Source organism: Natator depressus, chromosome 18 (genome assembly GCF_965152275.1).
Source record: "Natator depressus isolate rNatDep1 chromosome 18, rNatDep2.hap1, whole genome shotgun sequence".
NCBI lineage: Eukaryota > Metazoa > Chordata > Testudines > Cheloniidae > Natator > Natator depressus.
In genome coordinates, this window is record NC_134251.1 from 18,038,627 (window position 1) to 18,056,304 (window position 17,678).

The following is a 17,678-nucleotide window of genomic DNA, read 5'->3' on the forward strand; positions in this document are numbered from 1 at the left end:
TTAACAAAACAGCTGTAAGAATTTTTTTTAAGACCCTCTTGCACTCCATGCTTTGAAAAAAGCACTTGGAATTTGACTGGGTAGTCACCCTGGTTTCAAGCATGTGTCTTGCTGTCCCTGGGAAAATTCATCCAAATTTGGCAGTTACAAGCCTCTGAAAAATCTTAGTTTGCACATGCTCGGTAGAGACTTCAACATATAATTAAAGATTGTCTCTCACTGCATAATTGCAAGGGGTCTGAATTAAAGCTACATCGGCAACTGTACCAACCTTTTGAGTGCTTGACATTACAGCCTTAATGTTCTTTTAACATAGTTCATTGAATGTAATATAATATATACACACTCACATACATGTGATGTGGAAAAATTAATTATGCACTACAGAATGTTGTTGGCAGTCTACTAGCTTTTCTCCAGGCTGTGCAATCTCAAAAGTTGGAAGGCAGTTGTGGGTGGTTAGATGTAAAAGCACCATATCTTGGAAGAATCCATAAAGCTCCAGAGACAGAATATGGAAACAGCATTTAACATACGGGAGACTTGAGGGTCTGGTTTCTTCCATGTACATAGTATTTAACCTGTAATTCCTGTTGAACTGAGTGGAGGTTACGTGTCTAAATCCTCTGTGCACTTAGAAGAGCATGGAACGCTTAATGGGTAGAGATCATAGGGCCAGATTCTCAGCTAGTGTAAATCAGGGTTGAAATCAATGCAGTTCCGCTGAGTTACACCAGTGGAGGACCTGGCCTTTTTCAGTCTAAGATGCTAGTTAGGAGGAATTTTGAAGGCAAGAATGGGACTGAATATTTTGCCTTTTTCCTTTGTCTCCCCCTTCCTAAACAGTTTTTACTCCTACAAAAGTTTTGAGAATGCTGTGGCCCCCAACGTGGCTCTCGCGCCTCCTGCTCAGCAGAAGATTGTAAGCAATTCCCCATGTGCCACAGTGGTGTCACGGAGCAGTGAGCCAGTGAGCAGCCCGGTCCAGCCGCGGAAAAGGAAGCTGACTGCAGACAACCCAGCAGTCCCAGAAGCAGTGACCACCGTCACTGCTACCGAAGAAGACAAAGAGTCAGAAGCAGAGATTGAAGTAGAAACCCGGGAGGAATGTAAGTGTGAGTTACCTGCCTTTATTTTGGGGTTTGGTTTTCCAGAGGAGTCCAGGGAAGTTAAACTCCAATGGGAGTTGAGCACCTAATGTGATCTAGATACCCAACTCCCCGAGGCCCCTTTGAAAATCCCAGCCTCACATAAATAGTGAGAAATGGAGGCACAAGACAAGAGTGAAATTTTCACTGGTGGGCACCCCAAGTGTACACTCACAGAAAAGCACACGCATTAGATGCAGCCACAAAACCTCACACTTGCATTAAAATGGGTGAACGTCTGTGCAGATGAGTGTACCGTACATCACATGTTGTGATGCTGAGCAGGCTGATCCCATGCCCTCTGGGGCTAAAAAATTCTGCCCTGGGACTTGCATGTGCTATCTTTCCCATGCAAATGGTGGTTTGCACGCACACACACGGATATAGTTTTATTTCAGAGGGAAAATATGTCTCTAAGTGGTCCATTTTCATTACAGCACCTTCCTCTAATAGGGTGAAATTCGGGGAACCAACACATACTAATGTACTACCTAAGTCCCACTCTAGCCCTGTTGTGACAGTTTAACTTCAGCGAGGGTAGAATCAGCCCTTAAGCAGTGCACAGAGTTGGTGCTGCACCTCTGCACAGGGGTGAATTTCACCCACCGAGACTAGCGGGATATCGCTGTCCAGTTGTTCCCCAAAGCACTGGAAATGTTCTCCAGATGGAGAGTGCAGAGAGTTTGCATGCAGCCAGTGAGCTCAGTGGGCTAAATCCCAAAATCTGTGCTCAGACAAAACTCCCACTGAGTTTGATGGGAGCCTTGCAGCCCTGTGCATTGCTTAGATATATATTTCCATCGTACATCAAGGCATAAAACGTTTCTTTCCTTTCTCCTATTTGTAAGATTATCCATTGCATGGCTCCTCCTTTTTAAAGGGTCTCATCCCCATTCCAACTTATGTTGCTGTGAATGTTTGTTAACTTCAGGATTTTGTTTGTTTGTTTGTTTCAGTCACCTCATCCCTGTCCTCGCTCTCCTCCCCATCCTTTACTTCGTCCAGCTCTGCAAAGGACATGAGCTCACCTGGGATGCAAACCACAGCCAATGTCAGCAACTCCTTTGAGGTTGCCACCCACGCTGAGTCTCACAGCAGTGGGTTGGAAGCTGAACTGGAGCATCTAAGGCAGGCCCTGGACAGCGGCCTGGATACTAAAGAAGCCAAAGAGAAATTCCTTCATGAAGTGGTTAAAATGAGAGTAAAGCAGGAGGAGAAGCTAAATGCTGCCTTGCAGGCTAAACGAAGCCTGCACCAGGTAATGATGGACACTTGTTGTCACTGTCTGCATATCCACCTCCAAGGGGAACCAGTTGGCTCGTTTCGCCTTGAAAATAATTCCCCAGAACGTTAGCAGCATTCCCTGGAGTTCTGGTTCTAAACTGGAAAAGGCCAATCCATGGCATACGGGAGCTTTGTCTATATTCCACGCGTGCCACCTGCCCCTGCTTAAGAGAGAATCCCAAATTTTTAACCAAAACCAAACCCCTTCCCCCATTTCCCTTTGAGAAGCTCATCGGGCCCAGCCAAGTAAGAATTGTTTTCACTTCGATGAAGTTCACACGTTTCTCTTCCCAAAGAGGGGCCTATTCAGAGCTTTTGTCTTTTGGGAAGCATGTAAAATTTCCTCATTGCCTAACCCATTGCCTACTGTGTGCCAGTAACCAGGGTCCAGCTTCCTCTTAGGATACTGCATTTGAAGCAGAGCTAGTTGGTAACTAGGTGGTATTGTACCCCCAGTTCAATGGATCAGGAATATTTTCTGTAACAATGAGTGCCTTGTTATCTTTTGCAGAGGGCTGGTAGCAGAGACACTCTTGCTATTGGCCAAAAGCAGGCACACATGTTCCTATCAGCCAACAAGGGCCAGGTCTGGGGGGCCAGTGACTCTCATGTAGATGTGATTTGTTTGCACTAAGACTTTGCACCAAGACAAAGCAATATTAGAACCTAGGTGCCCTGTCACAGTCCCCGTAGCAAGAGAAAGGTGCCTGGATGAACCTGATTTGTATTTGAACCAAATTCTGCCCAACCTGTTGGCATTGACTCCTGCATTAGGCCCAGTTTTACAGCCCATTCTCTCACACCAATGTACTGCTCCTGTAAGGAAGTCTTCGGTATCACAGGTTGCAAGGTCAGCTCCCAGGGGAAGGGAGGTCCAGTGCTTTTAGTCAGCCAGAGCTGCTCGCTCACTCTGTTGCCACTCAATTTCCTTGTGTTTCATTGAAGCCAGCTATGTTTAGTATAAAAAAGCAAACCCCATTTACGTAAACCAGGTGCTGAACCCAAGTTGAGCTTTACAGGATTGATCAAGCAAAGGAGTGTGTCAGACTGGGAGAGAGGATGGTGTCTGGCCCTCGGTTTCCATTTTGGCAGCTCTGGGTTTCCGATTCCACAGAGCTAGGGCGTACGTGCATGCGCGCCCCCAATGTCAGGGTTGAGCTAACAATGGCCTGGCTGGGAAGTGAGATTGTCAAAGGAGTGAATTTCCCATGACCCGACTGCAGAGTGTTACTTACCAGAGACATGTCGCTGTGAGGGTTTGCCTCTGACGGACAGGAAGTCCAGCTTCTGGGAGGGGGTGGGGGGAGTGATGTGCCATAGTTCACTTAATTTAACCCTTTAAAAAGGCAGATCACAGCCAGTTTTTGCAAAGAGAAACAGAAGTGCTTGGTGATGGCATTGAGTCATGGCATTAAGGTTACAATATTTGTAATCTGAAAAGCGTGTGATACGTGAACATGGCCACGTGTCCGTACACACACACACGCAATTATTTTTAACTACCAGTTAGCCTTTTCCTCTCCGTTCGTTCCCTTTCATTTCCCTCTGGTTTAACTTGATTTCACAGCTCTCACTTGGGTGACAGTTTTCATGCTAGTCATTCATGCTAAGAACTTAGATGGCAGGAAGGGAAAAGTTTTCTGAGTGAAACGGAGGTTGGATTTACCTTTGCTGTTACTTCGGGGGTTTCCTAACCGTAGCAGAGCATCTATTCCCTTGGTGACTTGGCAGTAGCCCGAGGGCTGCACGCAAACATAGCTAACGCAACAGAGCTCCTTAATGTTAGAAATTAAAAATAAGTAACTTATTTTTACACTCATCGCACGTTTCCTCCTGGCCAGCTGTGATGGAGTTGCTTATTGCTCGATTTCAGTGGCTGTAGAAAGCCTCTTGGCCAGCTTTGCCCTTCACAAGCAGCACTCACGGGCTGCATTGTCCTCACTTTGTGCAGACTCAGTTTCGTGTCTGCAGATAAAGGGCGGACATTAGAGTTATCTCATTTGATCCTTTTGCTCTGAAAGTTGCTTTCAGCCAGTGCAGCATTCAGCACTAACAGTGGATGCACCAAAAGAGTTAACTCCAATTCATCTTCATTCAACCTTAGACAGTGACAGACATTTTGCTTGACAGTAAAGATGAGAAATTTGGATCAAGCCTGGCTTTTTAAAAGCCCGGAGTTCGGGTACCTTGGGCCCAGGATTTTGGCTCTGTCCATTAGAAGGATTGGGTCATCTGCAAAATTTGGAACCGGGTTCAGATTTCAGCCTCCGTCTCTCCTTCCTTCCCCTGCTCCCCCAACCACAGCCATGTTTGAATCTCTGGGTTTGGTTTAGATCCATGTCTCCTTTCCAGGGTCACTTAAGAACATATGAGCAGACCTGTAGTCCATCTAGCCCAGTGTCTTGTCTTCTGACAGTGGCCCGTGCCAGGTGCTTCACAGGCACTGAACAGACCGGGGCAAATAGCGAGTGACCCATCCGCTGTCATCCAGTCCCAGCTTCAGGCAGTCAGAGGTTTAGGGAAACCAGAGCATGGGGTTGCGTCCCTGACCATCTTGGCTAATAGCCATTGATGGACCTAACCTCCATGAGCCTCTCTCATTCTTTTTTTAACCCAGTTCCTTGCTGTAATCTTGTGTGTGCTGCCCCGGTTCCTGTGGCACTCCGTAACTGTTTGTGCCTTCCAGGAGCTGGAGTTCCTGCGCGTGGCTAAGAAGGAGAAACTGAGAGAGGCAACTGAGGCAAAGCGCAACTTGAGGAAAGAGATCGAACGTCTTAGAGCTGAGAACGAGAAGAAAATGAAAGAAGCTAATGAGTCGCGGATACGACTAAAGCGGGAACTTGAGCAAGCCAGGCAGATCCGAGTGTGTGACAAAGGATGTGAAGCAGGCAGGCTGCGGGCCAAGTACTCTGCCCAGGTAAGGCCAGGCCTTTGAGAGCTGATCGGCATGCAAGCTTCCCTGCTCTCCACTTCCTAGGGTTAGTCAGCGCCATCCTTCTTCAGCCTGTATGCCCCTTGACTCCAGTAGAGAGATTCTCTGCCCGTCTAGGTATCTACATGGCTCCTCTGCAGTATTTGGGCCATCCTGAGACGTAGGGAAGAATTTTCTCCCATTTTACAGATGGGGAACTGAGGCACAAAGAGGTGACTTGCTCACATAGGGAGCCTGTGACAGAGCAAGATGGACCCAACTCTCCTGAGGCCCAGTCCAGCGTCTTATGCACAAGCCCATCTTTCCTTCTCAGGAGTTGGGCCCTCTGCAAATGCTCTTCAGGTCTGAGGAAGGTCACACACACAACCAAACTTGGTAGCTCAGGCCTTTTAACTGGAGACAGTGCCAAGAATATTTCTGCCAGGTGAAATTCATCCTGTGCAGGGAGCCAGCACTGGGTTTAGTACCGTTGCAGTCCCAGTTGAGCCCCATGGGTCATGTGCTGTCCCTCTGCACAGGGGTGATTTCATCGAGTGAGAGTATTAGGCAAAGTCCCATAGATTTCAGTCACTTTCTTTAAGAGGATTTCCCTAGTGATCACCTGCAGATTCAGAAGGCTAGGTGTAGCTCAGGCTGCATGGCCGGACTGTACCAGTGGAAGGAAGTTTTGCTTATCGCTGTGAGCTTTTAAATTAAAACATGCACCCCTCCCCCTCTCGCCTCCCCCTAGCCAGATTCCCTTCTAACAAAACAGTCAACATCTTATTCACACCAACAAAAGCCACAGGCCCCAAGAGCTGAGGCTGTACATCCTTAAGTCATCTTGTTGTGTCTTGGTCTTGCAGGGCATGTGGAATGCAAGGCCATCCACTGTTCCAAGCCCCCTGAAATGACCCAGCATAACAGGCTGAGCTGAGAGCCAAGTGGCAGCCTCCTGGATTTCCGTGAGAAACACCAGTCAAGAGGAGTCCGCTGCAGTGCTCTGCCCCCCCTTTCCCCTCCCACTGAAACAACCTGATTGGTCCTTAATTCCCTCCTGATTGAAAGAACACCCCTCGTTAACCCTTTTGCAACCTCACCCTCTACAAAAAACCCCAAGTAGCACTTCTCCCCAATTCCGTCCACTCACTGGCCTCCCCTGTACTGCCATCTAGCCTTATTCAGTCCCTCGACCACCTTCTGCCAAACCATCTCCCCCACTGGTTCCCAGTCCAAGCTTCTGGCAGATAAATGGTTAATAAGGGAGATGGGTTAGAGAGAGCCTAGAGCAAAGGGAGTTTCTGGCAGGAGGGAGATGGGGCAGGTTTCGCTCTCAGTCCAAGCAGCTGACTTCCTGCCACGGTTCCTCTCTCCACACTAACTTCCTATCTCCCCCCGCCCTCCCACCCATCCTTCCCCCAAAACTCCCAGAAAGTGGCCAGTTTTATGTTGTTTTAGCATCGGTTGGGGGGGAGATTAATAATGATTTTTGATAGATGTAGCCCTACACAGAGCAGAGATACATGTAACATTGATGCAAACACCATATAAGTAGCATGCATTTGAACTACTAGAGGATTGGGTCATGGATCAACATAGGTGTGTTCACATTAGTTCATACCTAACGAAGCATGTCATTACACACACATCCCCTCATTTGGGGCTGGACTGCAGGTCACATTCTTCCCAAATACCAAAACTTAAAACTGCAGCCTTTCCAAGAGTCTCTTTAAAAGGAAAAAAGAAAAAGCAACAACCTAAATTTATCTAACCCTGGTTCTCAATAACGGGAAGGGGAGTGGTCCAATTGTACCATTCGGAGACATGCCTAACCAGTAGACCAGAAGCAGGAAATGATGTGGGCTTCCTCCCTAGCATCTCAGGATGTCTCACTGATAAGAGGTGTCCAGACTAAACATACCCAGACTGAGCTCTGTTGCACTGGGCGTTACCTGCAATTGACTTCCACTTTAGCAACAAAAAAACCAACAAAACCTAAGGCGACAGGTCGTGCAGATAAAATAAACTCTTTAATTTCTGGATAGAGCTTTGCTGAGCTGCAGGTGTGTCCTCTCTTGCATTTTGCTCTGGATGAAATTTTTTTTTTCCATCTCCCATAATACCCCCAGTAGGGGGGTTTTCAGCTACATGTATCTAGCATGAGGGCTAACATTTGCAAAGGCACCTAAATGACTTAGGAGCCTAAAAGGGACTTAGGCATTTAAGAGGCTAAAAATTTTGAAGCAAGTCAGTTGGACTTACACACCTAAGTGCTTTAGAAAATTTTACACTCTCTGTCCTTACGCCTTAATTTGTAGCTGCCAAACTTGCACAGGAAGAGAGAGCAAGAGCATGTACGTGTGCATGTGTTTTCATAATTTGTTACTGATTTCAAAGAAACCACAGTTCTTTTGCCAGGTTTTAGTCTGAGAAATAGCATCAAACAAGCATGAGAAGACATAATAAACCCAAGGCTGGGCTTGTCGACAGGAGTTTAAAAGAGTTAGAGGCCAATCTCCTAGTGAAAGGCAGGGCAAGTTGGGCTCTGAACTCCCTTATCCTAGCCCAGACAGCCAAATTCAGAGTGGGTGTAAAGATCCTGCACCTGCTGATTACAGGTCTGGTTTCGGCCCCAGGAAGGCAAGGCATGAACTGCCATGCGGCTGCAGATGTTTTCTGTTACCTCTGCCGCTGAGCTAAGTTACAGTTTACAAGTTAGCACAGTTCTCATCCCCATCTACACTGCTGCATGCTGGGGTTTGCACTTGCCAGTTATGGAGTCAGACACTCAGACTATTGGGCCTGAGTCGGTGAGGAGCTGAGCTCTTCCGGGGGTTTGGGGTTGCTGAGGATGGTCACAGGCTGATGCCCGATGCTGGACTATGGCTAGATGGGTGTTGGTTCATCTTCCCACTGCAGCATAACTGGCAAGCCCCAGATTCGGCATACAACCCCCTCCCTGCCTGGAAGGTGCTAACCCTTCCTCTCTTGTGTAAGGATCCATGGGCTGTTTGGCCCAGTTTCTGTGTGGGAAGCCCATCAGGTTAGGGCCCAGCAGCCACTTACAAAATGAGCTTGATCAGCTGCCAGTTTAGCTTTTACCTCAACACGCCAAGGCCAGAAGGGACCGCTGTGATCCTCTAGTCAGACCCCCGGTGTAGTCCAGGCCTTGGTCTTTCTCCAGAGTAATTCCTGTTTGAGCTAGAGCACATCTCTTAGAAAAAACATCCAGTTGTGATTTAAAATTTACCCAGAATCCACCACACCCCTGGATAAATTGTTCCAATGGTTAATTTACCCTCCACGTTAAAAATGTAGGCCTTATTTCCAGTCTGAATTTGTCAGAGTAGCTCAAAGAGCTACAGCCTGTGGCTGGGGGGGCAGGGGAAATTTCAGATGGTCACTTCTTTCCTCCTTCAGCCCCACACCTCAAACCCAGCTGCCCCTCTACATTACTAGCGTCTTCCCGTCCTCAACGTCCCTTCCATTTCACATAAAAGGTGTAAGGATTCTTGCTTGTGTGTAAGATGAGATCACAGTTGGCTGATTTGGGGGGCTGTGACTAGCTGGCCAATCACAATGCATTTTTGGAGAATCATGCTAATAACCCATCTAAAATGCATGGAAATTAGTCACATTAGCTATTTAGCAGGCAGTTACACCCTTGCATGTTGCTACCTTAAAAGTCCATGGGCACAAGAACTGCACTGGGTGGGGCTTCAGTAAATGACCTACTTGGTCTTTCCTATCTCTAACACTTCTGAGATTCATACCATACCATTGGTCCACCATGTCTTGTAATAGTGAAGTGCTTCCAAGAAGGCAAACCATTCCCATAATGCACATAGCGAACTGTACAGGGGCAGGGGGAAGGAATGACTAAATTCCTTCCTGATCCTCTTATCCCCTGCAGCAGGAGGTTACGTCACTCTTCTCAGAGCCTATATAAATTACTCGTGTTATTGGTCTGAAATGATCTAGTCCTTGTCTGAAGACACAATGGACCCAAACTACAATGGTGTGTTTTCCCCCCACCCATTTCCTTTGCTCTAGATTGAAGACCTACAGGTTAAGCTTCAGCATGCCGAGGCTGACAGGGAACAGCTCCGAGCTGACTTGCTGCATGAGAGGGAGGCTCGGGAACACTTGGAAAAAGTGGTCAAGGAACTTCAGGAACAACTGTGGCCTAAATCAAGCAATCATCCCAGCAGTGAGAACACAGCAAATGACATTGAGAACTAAACAACATCTAATCCATATACAGAATAACATATATGCACAGTAAAGGAGGATGTGTGTGGGGGGGGTGTATGTGCATGTGTGAGTGGGTGTGTGTTGCTCTGCACACATCTATAAATATGGACTTTATTATTGGTTGGAAGGCAGATGTTACTCTTTACAACAGAAGCACTGACTTACACCTCTTTTTTTCAATCCATATAGCACAACGTCTTACTGTGCCTATACCACACAGAGTGTTTATAAACTAAATACTTTTGAGTCCACTGCAAATTTTCTACTGGCAAACTTCAAGCAAGCAGCATCGTCCAGCTCAGACCAGAGTATAAGGCAAGCCGCCATGGCAGTGCTTTGACGTTGTTCTTGTGCTTGCTGGAAGACTTTGGAATGTCAAACCAACACACAAAAAACCCACCCAACTTTTTGTTATAAGCTATTTAAAATGATGACATTATACAGACTTGGTATTAAAACAATTAACGAGATTTTTTTATAATGAACCTTTAAAAGCAAAACAAAAGAATTGAAAAAAAAAAAAAACCACCCACCCTTGATGCACAATTTTTAAAGGACTTGTTACGGGCTTTGGGATTCTTATTGTAGAAGCCCTCTGGTGATGTTGCCATTTCATCAGCAATTTTCTACCCCTTAGGAAGCCATCACAGTTTTAACACTGTCATGGGGTTCTATGAGAATTTCAGAGTGCTTTTCAAAGTTGATTTTTTTTCTTAGGATGAACGATCCTCATTTTCCTCTACTAAACCCAGGAAGAAAGGAGGATGGAGGGGAGTGCCTGTGTGGGGAGAGTGTATGCTAGAGAGAGATAAATCCAGCCTTATTGACTTCAGTGTTTGTAAATCACGCCATAATTTTTAAAGATATCTGTCATTAACTGATGTGTTCAAAAGACTCACTTCATCCAAGAGCACTTCAGTTTTAGGAAAAGAATGGAAGAAGAAAGAAAGTGAATGAACTTACGTTGGTTGAAAGATAAGCAAAAAAAAAGAGACAGTCATTCTGAAATCTTTACTTCAGTTTTCCAGAGAACTCATCTTTGTTACACAATCTTGTCATAAATTCAGTATTGATTTACCTACTCAGCATCGTCTGTCAGGATTACTGTGCCCGAGGACAGTGCAACACCAGATACTACAGAAAACTAAGAATGACACTTCTGCTGCTGTGAATAAGGCTACATCTTTTATTTTTTTTAAATAATAGAAATTACTTTAATTTTGGGATCCAAGCCGCAGCCCTGGAATAAAAATGCAGCATTACATCACTTTGTCTTTTTTATTATTATTTTTATTATTTTTTAAAGAACTGCACTTTGTCAAAATCTTCCTCTGCATTTTATTCCATAGTTGTAAAGTTTACAGGTTGATTATTCTAGGTTGAACCGTGCTTTAAAGACTTCAAAACATCCACCCAATTCTCCACAGCCTGGCACGTCATGTCATCATTCACACCCAGGCAAAGTGAATGCAGACCAGGGACCGAGCTACCAAGTCAGGATTTTCCATGTATGTATGCTAGTAGCAGTATTTTACACTCGCTTTGTGTAGTTGTACACATTGACAAAGTGGAAGGATGTGGAGATTTGGGCTCTCCCCATGTATTTATCATATATATACACATGTGCTTTACTGAACAAGGGAAATTGTTTAATAAAAAAACACACACGCGTATCTCAAAGTGCATCCAAGTTTAAAGGCAGAAGGTGAAAATTGGACCTGGGGCTTCTGATGTACTTTCAGCATCTCGTAAAGGAAATGCTGACTTTTTTTTCAACTTAAAAAAAGGGGGGGTGGGGGGTAACCTGTGCATCGTTATAAACAGAAGTTATTCTCTCAGTGAAGCACATTCCTAGTAATCTTTATTTTCTTTTTGGACATTTATGCAAACTGTGTAAGCTTGAAAATTATTTCCCAGTAGACAAAAAGCGGCTGCCAATCCTAAAATTATAGTATTTACTTACAGTGCATTAGAGAGAAATAAAAGATTTTTTTAATTTTTTTTAAACAAGAGCTGTTTGCTTGAATCCATTATAATAACCATTGTAACTCTGAGCATTAATGGGAAGTAAAATTCATATATGTTTTAGGTACAAAGAAAGAAGGTATATGAAAGGAATCAACTTATGGGGACAATGCAGAACTGTGGGGAGCAAATTGTTATACCAAGTAAATTACATGGAAATTAAAATTGTCTGTTTAAACAGGGGATTTTGCCCTTGTGTGTTTGGGATGGTGGAGATTGAATTAAGGTGCAAATCTCCTCTTCTAAAGTGCAATGCAAAAGGAACATTGTTTATGCAGGGGTATTTTTTTATGTGGGGCTGGGTTTTTTGGGGGGGTGGGTTGGTTTTTGTTTTGTTTTTGTTTTTTTGCTTCTTTGTATTTTTTTCTGCAGTTATTAAAAAAAATCATATGCATGGAATTAAAATCTCTGCCATATGTATATTCATTAATGGGCATTATTACTGTCTTATGTAAAGGGTTTGTTATGCAATATGCATAAAACTGTTCTCAGCCTTATGATTTCCACATCTGTATTTTTCAGTTATTTCTTCAAGGGAAACTAAATAATTTAGCTTTAGCTGAGTGTTGCAGATTTTTAGAAGGTCTCTCATATGCTGTGCTCTATTGCCGTGTCAAGAAATTACACATAGAACAAACCTGTTATTTTTCACCATGCTGGCTTCTTTGAAGCAGAATGTTTTTATTGTTTCGTCTAACCTTTGAATGTCTCTTTCCTTATGACCTAACAAAAATTTGCAGCGTGTTGAAGCCTCCACCTGTCTCATCCAGGAAAAACAACCTTCTTACCTGCAGCACCTCATATATTTCATCCTTGTATTTATGCAGCATGTATATTTATTCACTGGCATAACTTCTCCTGTGTATATGAAGTCTTTTTCCTCAAAAATGAATGAACTCTGCATTTTTTTCAGGGAAGGAAAAATAAGATCGTAAATAGCTTTATCGAGAAACACCAAGGAAGAAAATTCTTCGTATTCAAACTGCATGCCATTAGGTTTTAAAAGTTTAGATTTTTCACATGATATGTTACAATAAATCTGTTGAGTGTAATCTCTTGACTGCTAGCTTTACTGTGTTTCAAATTAACATCGAGCACTAAGTAGGATTATTTTAAATTGGAGGAAACAACCTATTAGAAAATCACTCTAAATTAAGGTTTAAACCGATGCAGCGAAATAAAGTTAAGAACCCCACCCCCAATAGTGCAAGAAGACTATGGGAACAAACTGTCTACACCAGCAACTCGTTAATAGGAGAGTTCTGTAATGTGGGGTTTGATTTTTTTGTCTTTCCAAAATACATTTTGCAATGAGCAAATAGTAGAATTTTGGCATTGCTGAAGAGCATGTCTTTTTCTTTTTAACTCAGAACTTCTGTGCAGGAATTATAAATCAATGTATCGGGCAAAGGGGATATCGGGGCATTTTCAAGATCCCACAGCCACTTGATTCTAGAAAACATCTGTTGATAATGGTGGTAATACTTGTGAGAGAAACTTTTATGATGGTTGTTCGCAGTGAGGGAGTTCTGTGTGTAATTTCTGCGTATGCAACATTGCACTGAAGTAAATCCCTCAGAGATGGGATTGCTCTTACTTTGACCACGGCTGCATTCCATGCGCACCCAAGTCAGTAGGGTGCCTCGGAATTGTAAGATTGCATCTCCTCCCTTTGTATTTGCCATTTAGTTTCCTTTAAGAAGTTAAAAGGGAGAAGAGGTGTTTTATACAGGCTATTGACTCTCCCGATACTTAAAAATATATTACTTAGATAATTGTATATTCAGTTTAATTACTCACTGTTTCTATACTGAAAGAAGACTTAACGAAGGGAAAAAAAAAAAAACCAACAGCAATAACATTCATATCTATGGAGCAGCTAACTAGTATACCTAATACTCTGCTTTTCAAACAGAACTAGCCAATGTAAAAAAATAAAGAAGTAAATTCAACGTGTAAATACTTTTTTTTTCTTTTTTTTTTCTTTCATTTTACACTGTTGTATTATAAGTGTATATGGTGTTTACTTTTTCAAAACTCTTTCTTACCTGGTAGTTGTCTTGTTTTATGAGTTGTGTTTTTAACTAAGAAGAACTTTTGCTGTCTGTTAGGAAAAACGAAACAAAAAACTTTTGCAAGTTTTCAATGTGGGTTAACTTTTCGTCATTTGCATTTTATTTGTCCTTATTTTCATTGTAAAGTATTTTATTATTAAAAAAATAAAAGTTGATTCGTCCCCCTTCCCCCATCAGCTCATGTCTTTTAGAGGGAGGTTGTGTTTTTTTGTTTTTTAAAATCAAACGAATTCACAGAAATGACTTTTTTTTTTTTCTTTCAATCGAGGGGGAAAAAAAAATCTATACGTTTATAATAGCCAATAGCATTTCAGCACATTTTGTTATCCTGGTCTCTCCTATGCTGCTGCTAATGACAATATTATGACTTACTCTACTATTCTAGAACTATTTTTATGTAATTAATGTATGCTTTCTTGTTTATAAATGCCTGATTTAAAAAAAAAAGAAGAAAAAAGCTTGGCATATTTATCTACTTCGCTGTGTACCTTGATAGTCCTTTTACATCCCCTTTTCCACATCCCCTCCTCTGAAACAGATAATATTGTAAAATAAAGGACTTTATGAGATTATGTATGAAAATAGCTATGCTTATATACCACAGTGACTGAATGTACAGTGTATAGACGCATTACCTAAAATAAAATTGTTTGTCCAGAAAACAAGCATCGATAAGCTACGTTCTTTGAATCTCTCAGTACTGGCATGGTGGCCTAAATTCTCAAGAGTGGCTAGGCCCGGCTCCTCAAATGTATTTAGGCACCTACCTCCCATTGGAGCAACCTAGCTCGTTAGCTTAAAGGGGCCTAAATTTCAGAAAGTGACCGAAAATCAGGCTCCTTTAACACGTTGTGACTTGGGCACCCAAAACCAGGAGTCATTCTTGATCATTCAGGCCTGTGGGTTTGTCCCTCTCTCTCACACGTCGGCACATCAGGAAATGTTCAGTAGCATTTCCCTCTCGCTTCTGTCAGGATAATAGTCACCCCAGCCCATCTCTGCTCAAAAATGTGATCCTATTCACCACTCAAAAGCCCCTCCCTTCATATGCGGCATACTGCCGTGTGCTGTAGAGTGAATTTCTATGATGGTAGTGCCAAAGGTCCCAATGACAGTCAGGTCCCAGTTACACTAGGTGCTGTGGAAACACAGGACAGGGCACACTCCAGCCTGGTGAACATTTACTAAGATTACCATTCTTCACGGTTAGCTGTGAGTGATGCAAGGTTTGGGCTCAGCAAAAGATTCCCATTGAATTAAAAGGGAGCAAGATACACATTGAAGAGCAGACCCTTCCCTTATCATAAAGCCACTCCCCTCCTCTAATATTAAAGGGACTCAGGCTCATGCCCAAAACTCAGTTGATAAGGCTATCTTGAAGGCAGTGAGGGAAAGGCTGAGAGAGTGGGGCAGGAGGCTAGTGCATGACTCTTGGCGATAACAAAAGGCTGGGTGTTAATGTGCTCTCAGTAAAAGCGGTAGGAGGGAATAAAGGAACGGGAGTTTGCACAGATCACTGATTAGCAAAGGGCTTAAAATAGGTGATGGGAGAAATGCAATGAAAACCTTGCTGCACTTAGAACAATCATTGGTCAACATTGTCCTCACAATCTCCACCCAAACATGCCCACCAACACCTCGTAAGGAGCTTGACTGACTGCTATTGACAGATGATTGAGGGAGTGAATTAAGAGACTACGCATCATCCTGATATACCTAGACTCCTAGAACCATAGGGCCAATTTACCCACCCACCCCGCCTTGTTCTCCTGAGGTAGGTAAATGGCATTCCAATACAGGTTGTCTACCGTGTATGGATCTTTCAGAGAAGGATTTAAAAACCAGGGTCCTGGCTAGTCCCGCATGGTCAGTGAAGATACTCGAGTAGGACATTTCCTGTGCCCCTGAGGCAGCTGATTGCCTTCCACACAATGTTAGATGAAGTAACGCCTGTGTGTATATATCACTGTTAAACCAGGTTGAGAGTCCCTCTGCATGAAAGTTTTCAGAGTAACAGCCGGGTTAGTCTGTATTCGCAAAAAGAAAAGGAGGACTTGTGGCACCTTAGAGACTAACCAATTTATTTGAGCATACATCCGATGAAGTGAGCTGTAGCTCATGAAAGCTCATGCTCAAATAAATTGGTTAGTCTCTAAGGTGCCACAAGTACTCCTTTTCTTTTTGCATGAAAGTTGGTTCTCCTCTATTTCCAGACTGCGACTGTGGTGTGGGATAGCCCTCCCCTTTAGCACTAAGGGAAGGCAGATTGCGACCCCCCCAATACACATCCACTCCGCAAATCTGGGCACTCTTCTCCAATGGCTCACAGTGGTGTTTTCCCCACACACGCCGCCCCCCATTTTCCTCTGTTTAGTATGTGCGTGTTACTCTAGTTCTGTATTTCAAAAGTCCAGGGAAACCTTTAACACCAGAAACAGGAAAGACGTTTTAGGGCAGAAGAGTGCCCAGAATTTGGCTCTAACATTCCTAAGAGGGGAGAAAATGAGCAGCTGTTTAGCAGTTATATTGGCCTTGTAGCTGTCTAGGTTAGGAAACAGAAGCATTTAAGAGAAAGATTGTGTGACATTGGATGCTCTGCACACATGGTTCCTTCAGTTTTCTGCAAATTTATCACTTTGTCCCAACAGCAAACTGGCTCTGGGGTGGTCCAGCAAAGCTGCTATAGGATTTCTTTTCAGAGTAGAAGCCGTGTTAGTCTGTATTCGCAAAAAGAAAAGGAGTATTTGTGGCACCTTAAAGACTAACAAATTTATTTGAGCATAAGCTTTCGTGAGCTACAGCTCACTTCATTGTAGCTCACGAAAGCTTATGCTCAAATAAAGTGGTTGGTCTCTAAGGTGCCACAAGTACTCCTTTTCTTTATAGGATTTCTGGAACTATAACTCCCTACCCACAATGGCCAGTGTTCCCAAAGACTTCAGCGTCTTCCCCTGAATAAACCTAATGTCTGACAGGGTCTGGATTAGCCACTGCATAACCATAATCTGCATCCTCCATAACCCTTTTCACTGGCAGGGGAAGGCAGGGAGAGTTAGGGGGTTTGACATGCACTAGGAGGGAAAGACATATTATCCCCATTGTTAAGACTAGGAGGCTCACTCAGAGATGTTATGTCTGGAATTTTCACAGGTGGCCAACTTCCATTCTTTCAGGCAACTCAGTGCCTTTCTCGGGCAGGCCCTTGCTCACTGTGGTGTACGCAGGTTTATAAATGGCCTGCGACCCCTGTCCTGCTAGGCAGGCATTCTTCCCAATCCCACTAGCCCAGATTTAAGCTGCAGCACATGTAATTAGGCAGGTCATCAAAGTCTTATGGCCTGGTTCTATCAGGTGCTGTGCATTCTCGCCACTTGTAAAATAAATAAATAAAAAAATCAAGCCCTAATGGATTCTCACCAGGTTCCAAGCTTGCTTGTTCCTGAACATCCCGTCAGCTGATAGCATTGGGACTCAGGTGACCTGGCTTCTGTTCACAGGTCAGCTACTGGTCCCCTGGGTGACCCTGTAAAATGGGGATAAGAATAGTGTAAAGATCTTTCAGATTTGCTGCTGAAAAACACTATATATGAGCTAGGAATTATTATTGCTACGCCTGTATGCCTCAGGCACACTATATTACCCCCAGACCCATGCTATGAGCAGCACTGTACACAGTGACAGCAGCACTGCATAGTTTGTGTTCCAGCCCTCTGAAAACACCATGCATTTAAACTCTGAACCCTAAACTCTGCCTTTGACTAGGGTCCCTTACTTTCTGTCCCATTAGTAGTTGCTTTCACGTGCAAGTACTGCGGCTAGATGATTCAGTTTCAGAGCAGCAGCCGTGTTAGTCTGTATCCACAAAAAGAAAAGGAGGACTTGTGGCACCTTAGAGACTAACAAATTTATTTGAGCATAAGCTTTCGTGAGCTACAGCAGCCGATGAAGTGAGCTGTAGCTCATGAAAGCTTATGCTCAAAT

At 43.7% G+C, this 17,678-nt stretch overlaps 1 protein-coding gene and 1 long non-coding RNA gene across 3 annotated transcripts in view; one reads left to right on the forward strand and one right to left on the reverse strand.

The window, feature by feature from the left end:
• Positions 1 to 10,231, forward strand: part of SKI (SKI proto-oncogene) — a 140,592-nt gene extending 130,361 nt beyond the window's left edge. The window contains exons 4-7 of one of the 2 annotated variants that reach the window (XM_074933919.1): positions 847 to 1,115; positions 2,105 to 2,406; positions 5,119 to 5,349; positions 9,397 to 10,231. In XM_074933919.1, the coding sequence (XP_074790020.1) occupies positions 847 to 1,115; positions 2,105 to 2,406; positions 5,119 to 5,349; positions 9,397 to 9,585 (991 nt within the window). In that variant the 3' untranslated portion in view covers positions 9,586 to 10,231. The remainder of the gene's footprint in view (positions 1 to 846; positions 1,116 to 2,104; positions 2,407 to 5,118; positions 5,350 to 9,396) is intronic. The other variant, XM_074933920.1, reaches the window with a different exon arrangement.
• Positions 10,232 to 13,663: 3,432 nt separating this feature from the next.
• The window catches only part of LOC141974311 (uncharacterized), a 31,459-nt gene continuing 27,444 nt past the window's right edge, over positions 13,664 to 17,678 (reverse strand). Inside the window, exons 2-3 of the long non-coding RNA XR_012635726.1 lie at positions 17,115 to 17,220; positions 13,664 to 13,726 (exon numbers count right to left, since the gene is read on the reverse strand). This is a non-coding gene — a long non-coding RNA (uncharacterized LOC141974311). The remainder of the gene's footprint in view (positions 13,727 to 17,114; positions 17,221 to 17,678) is intronic.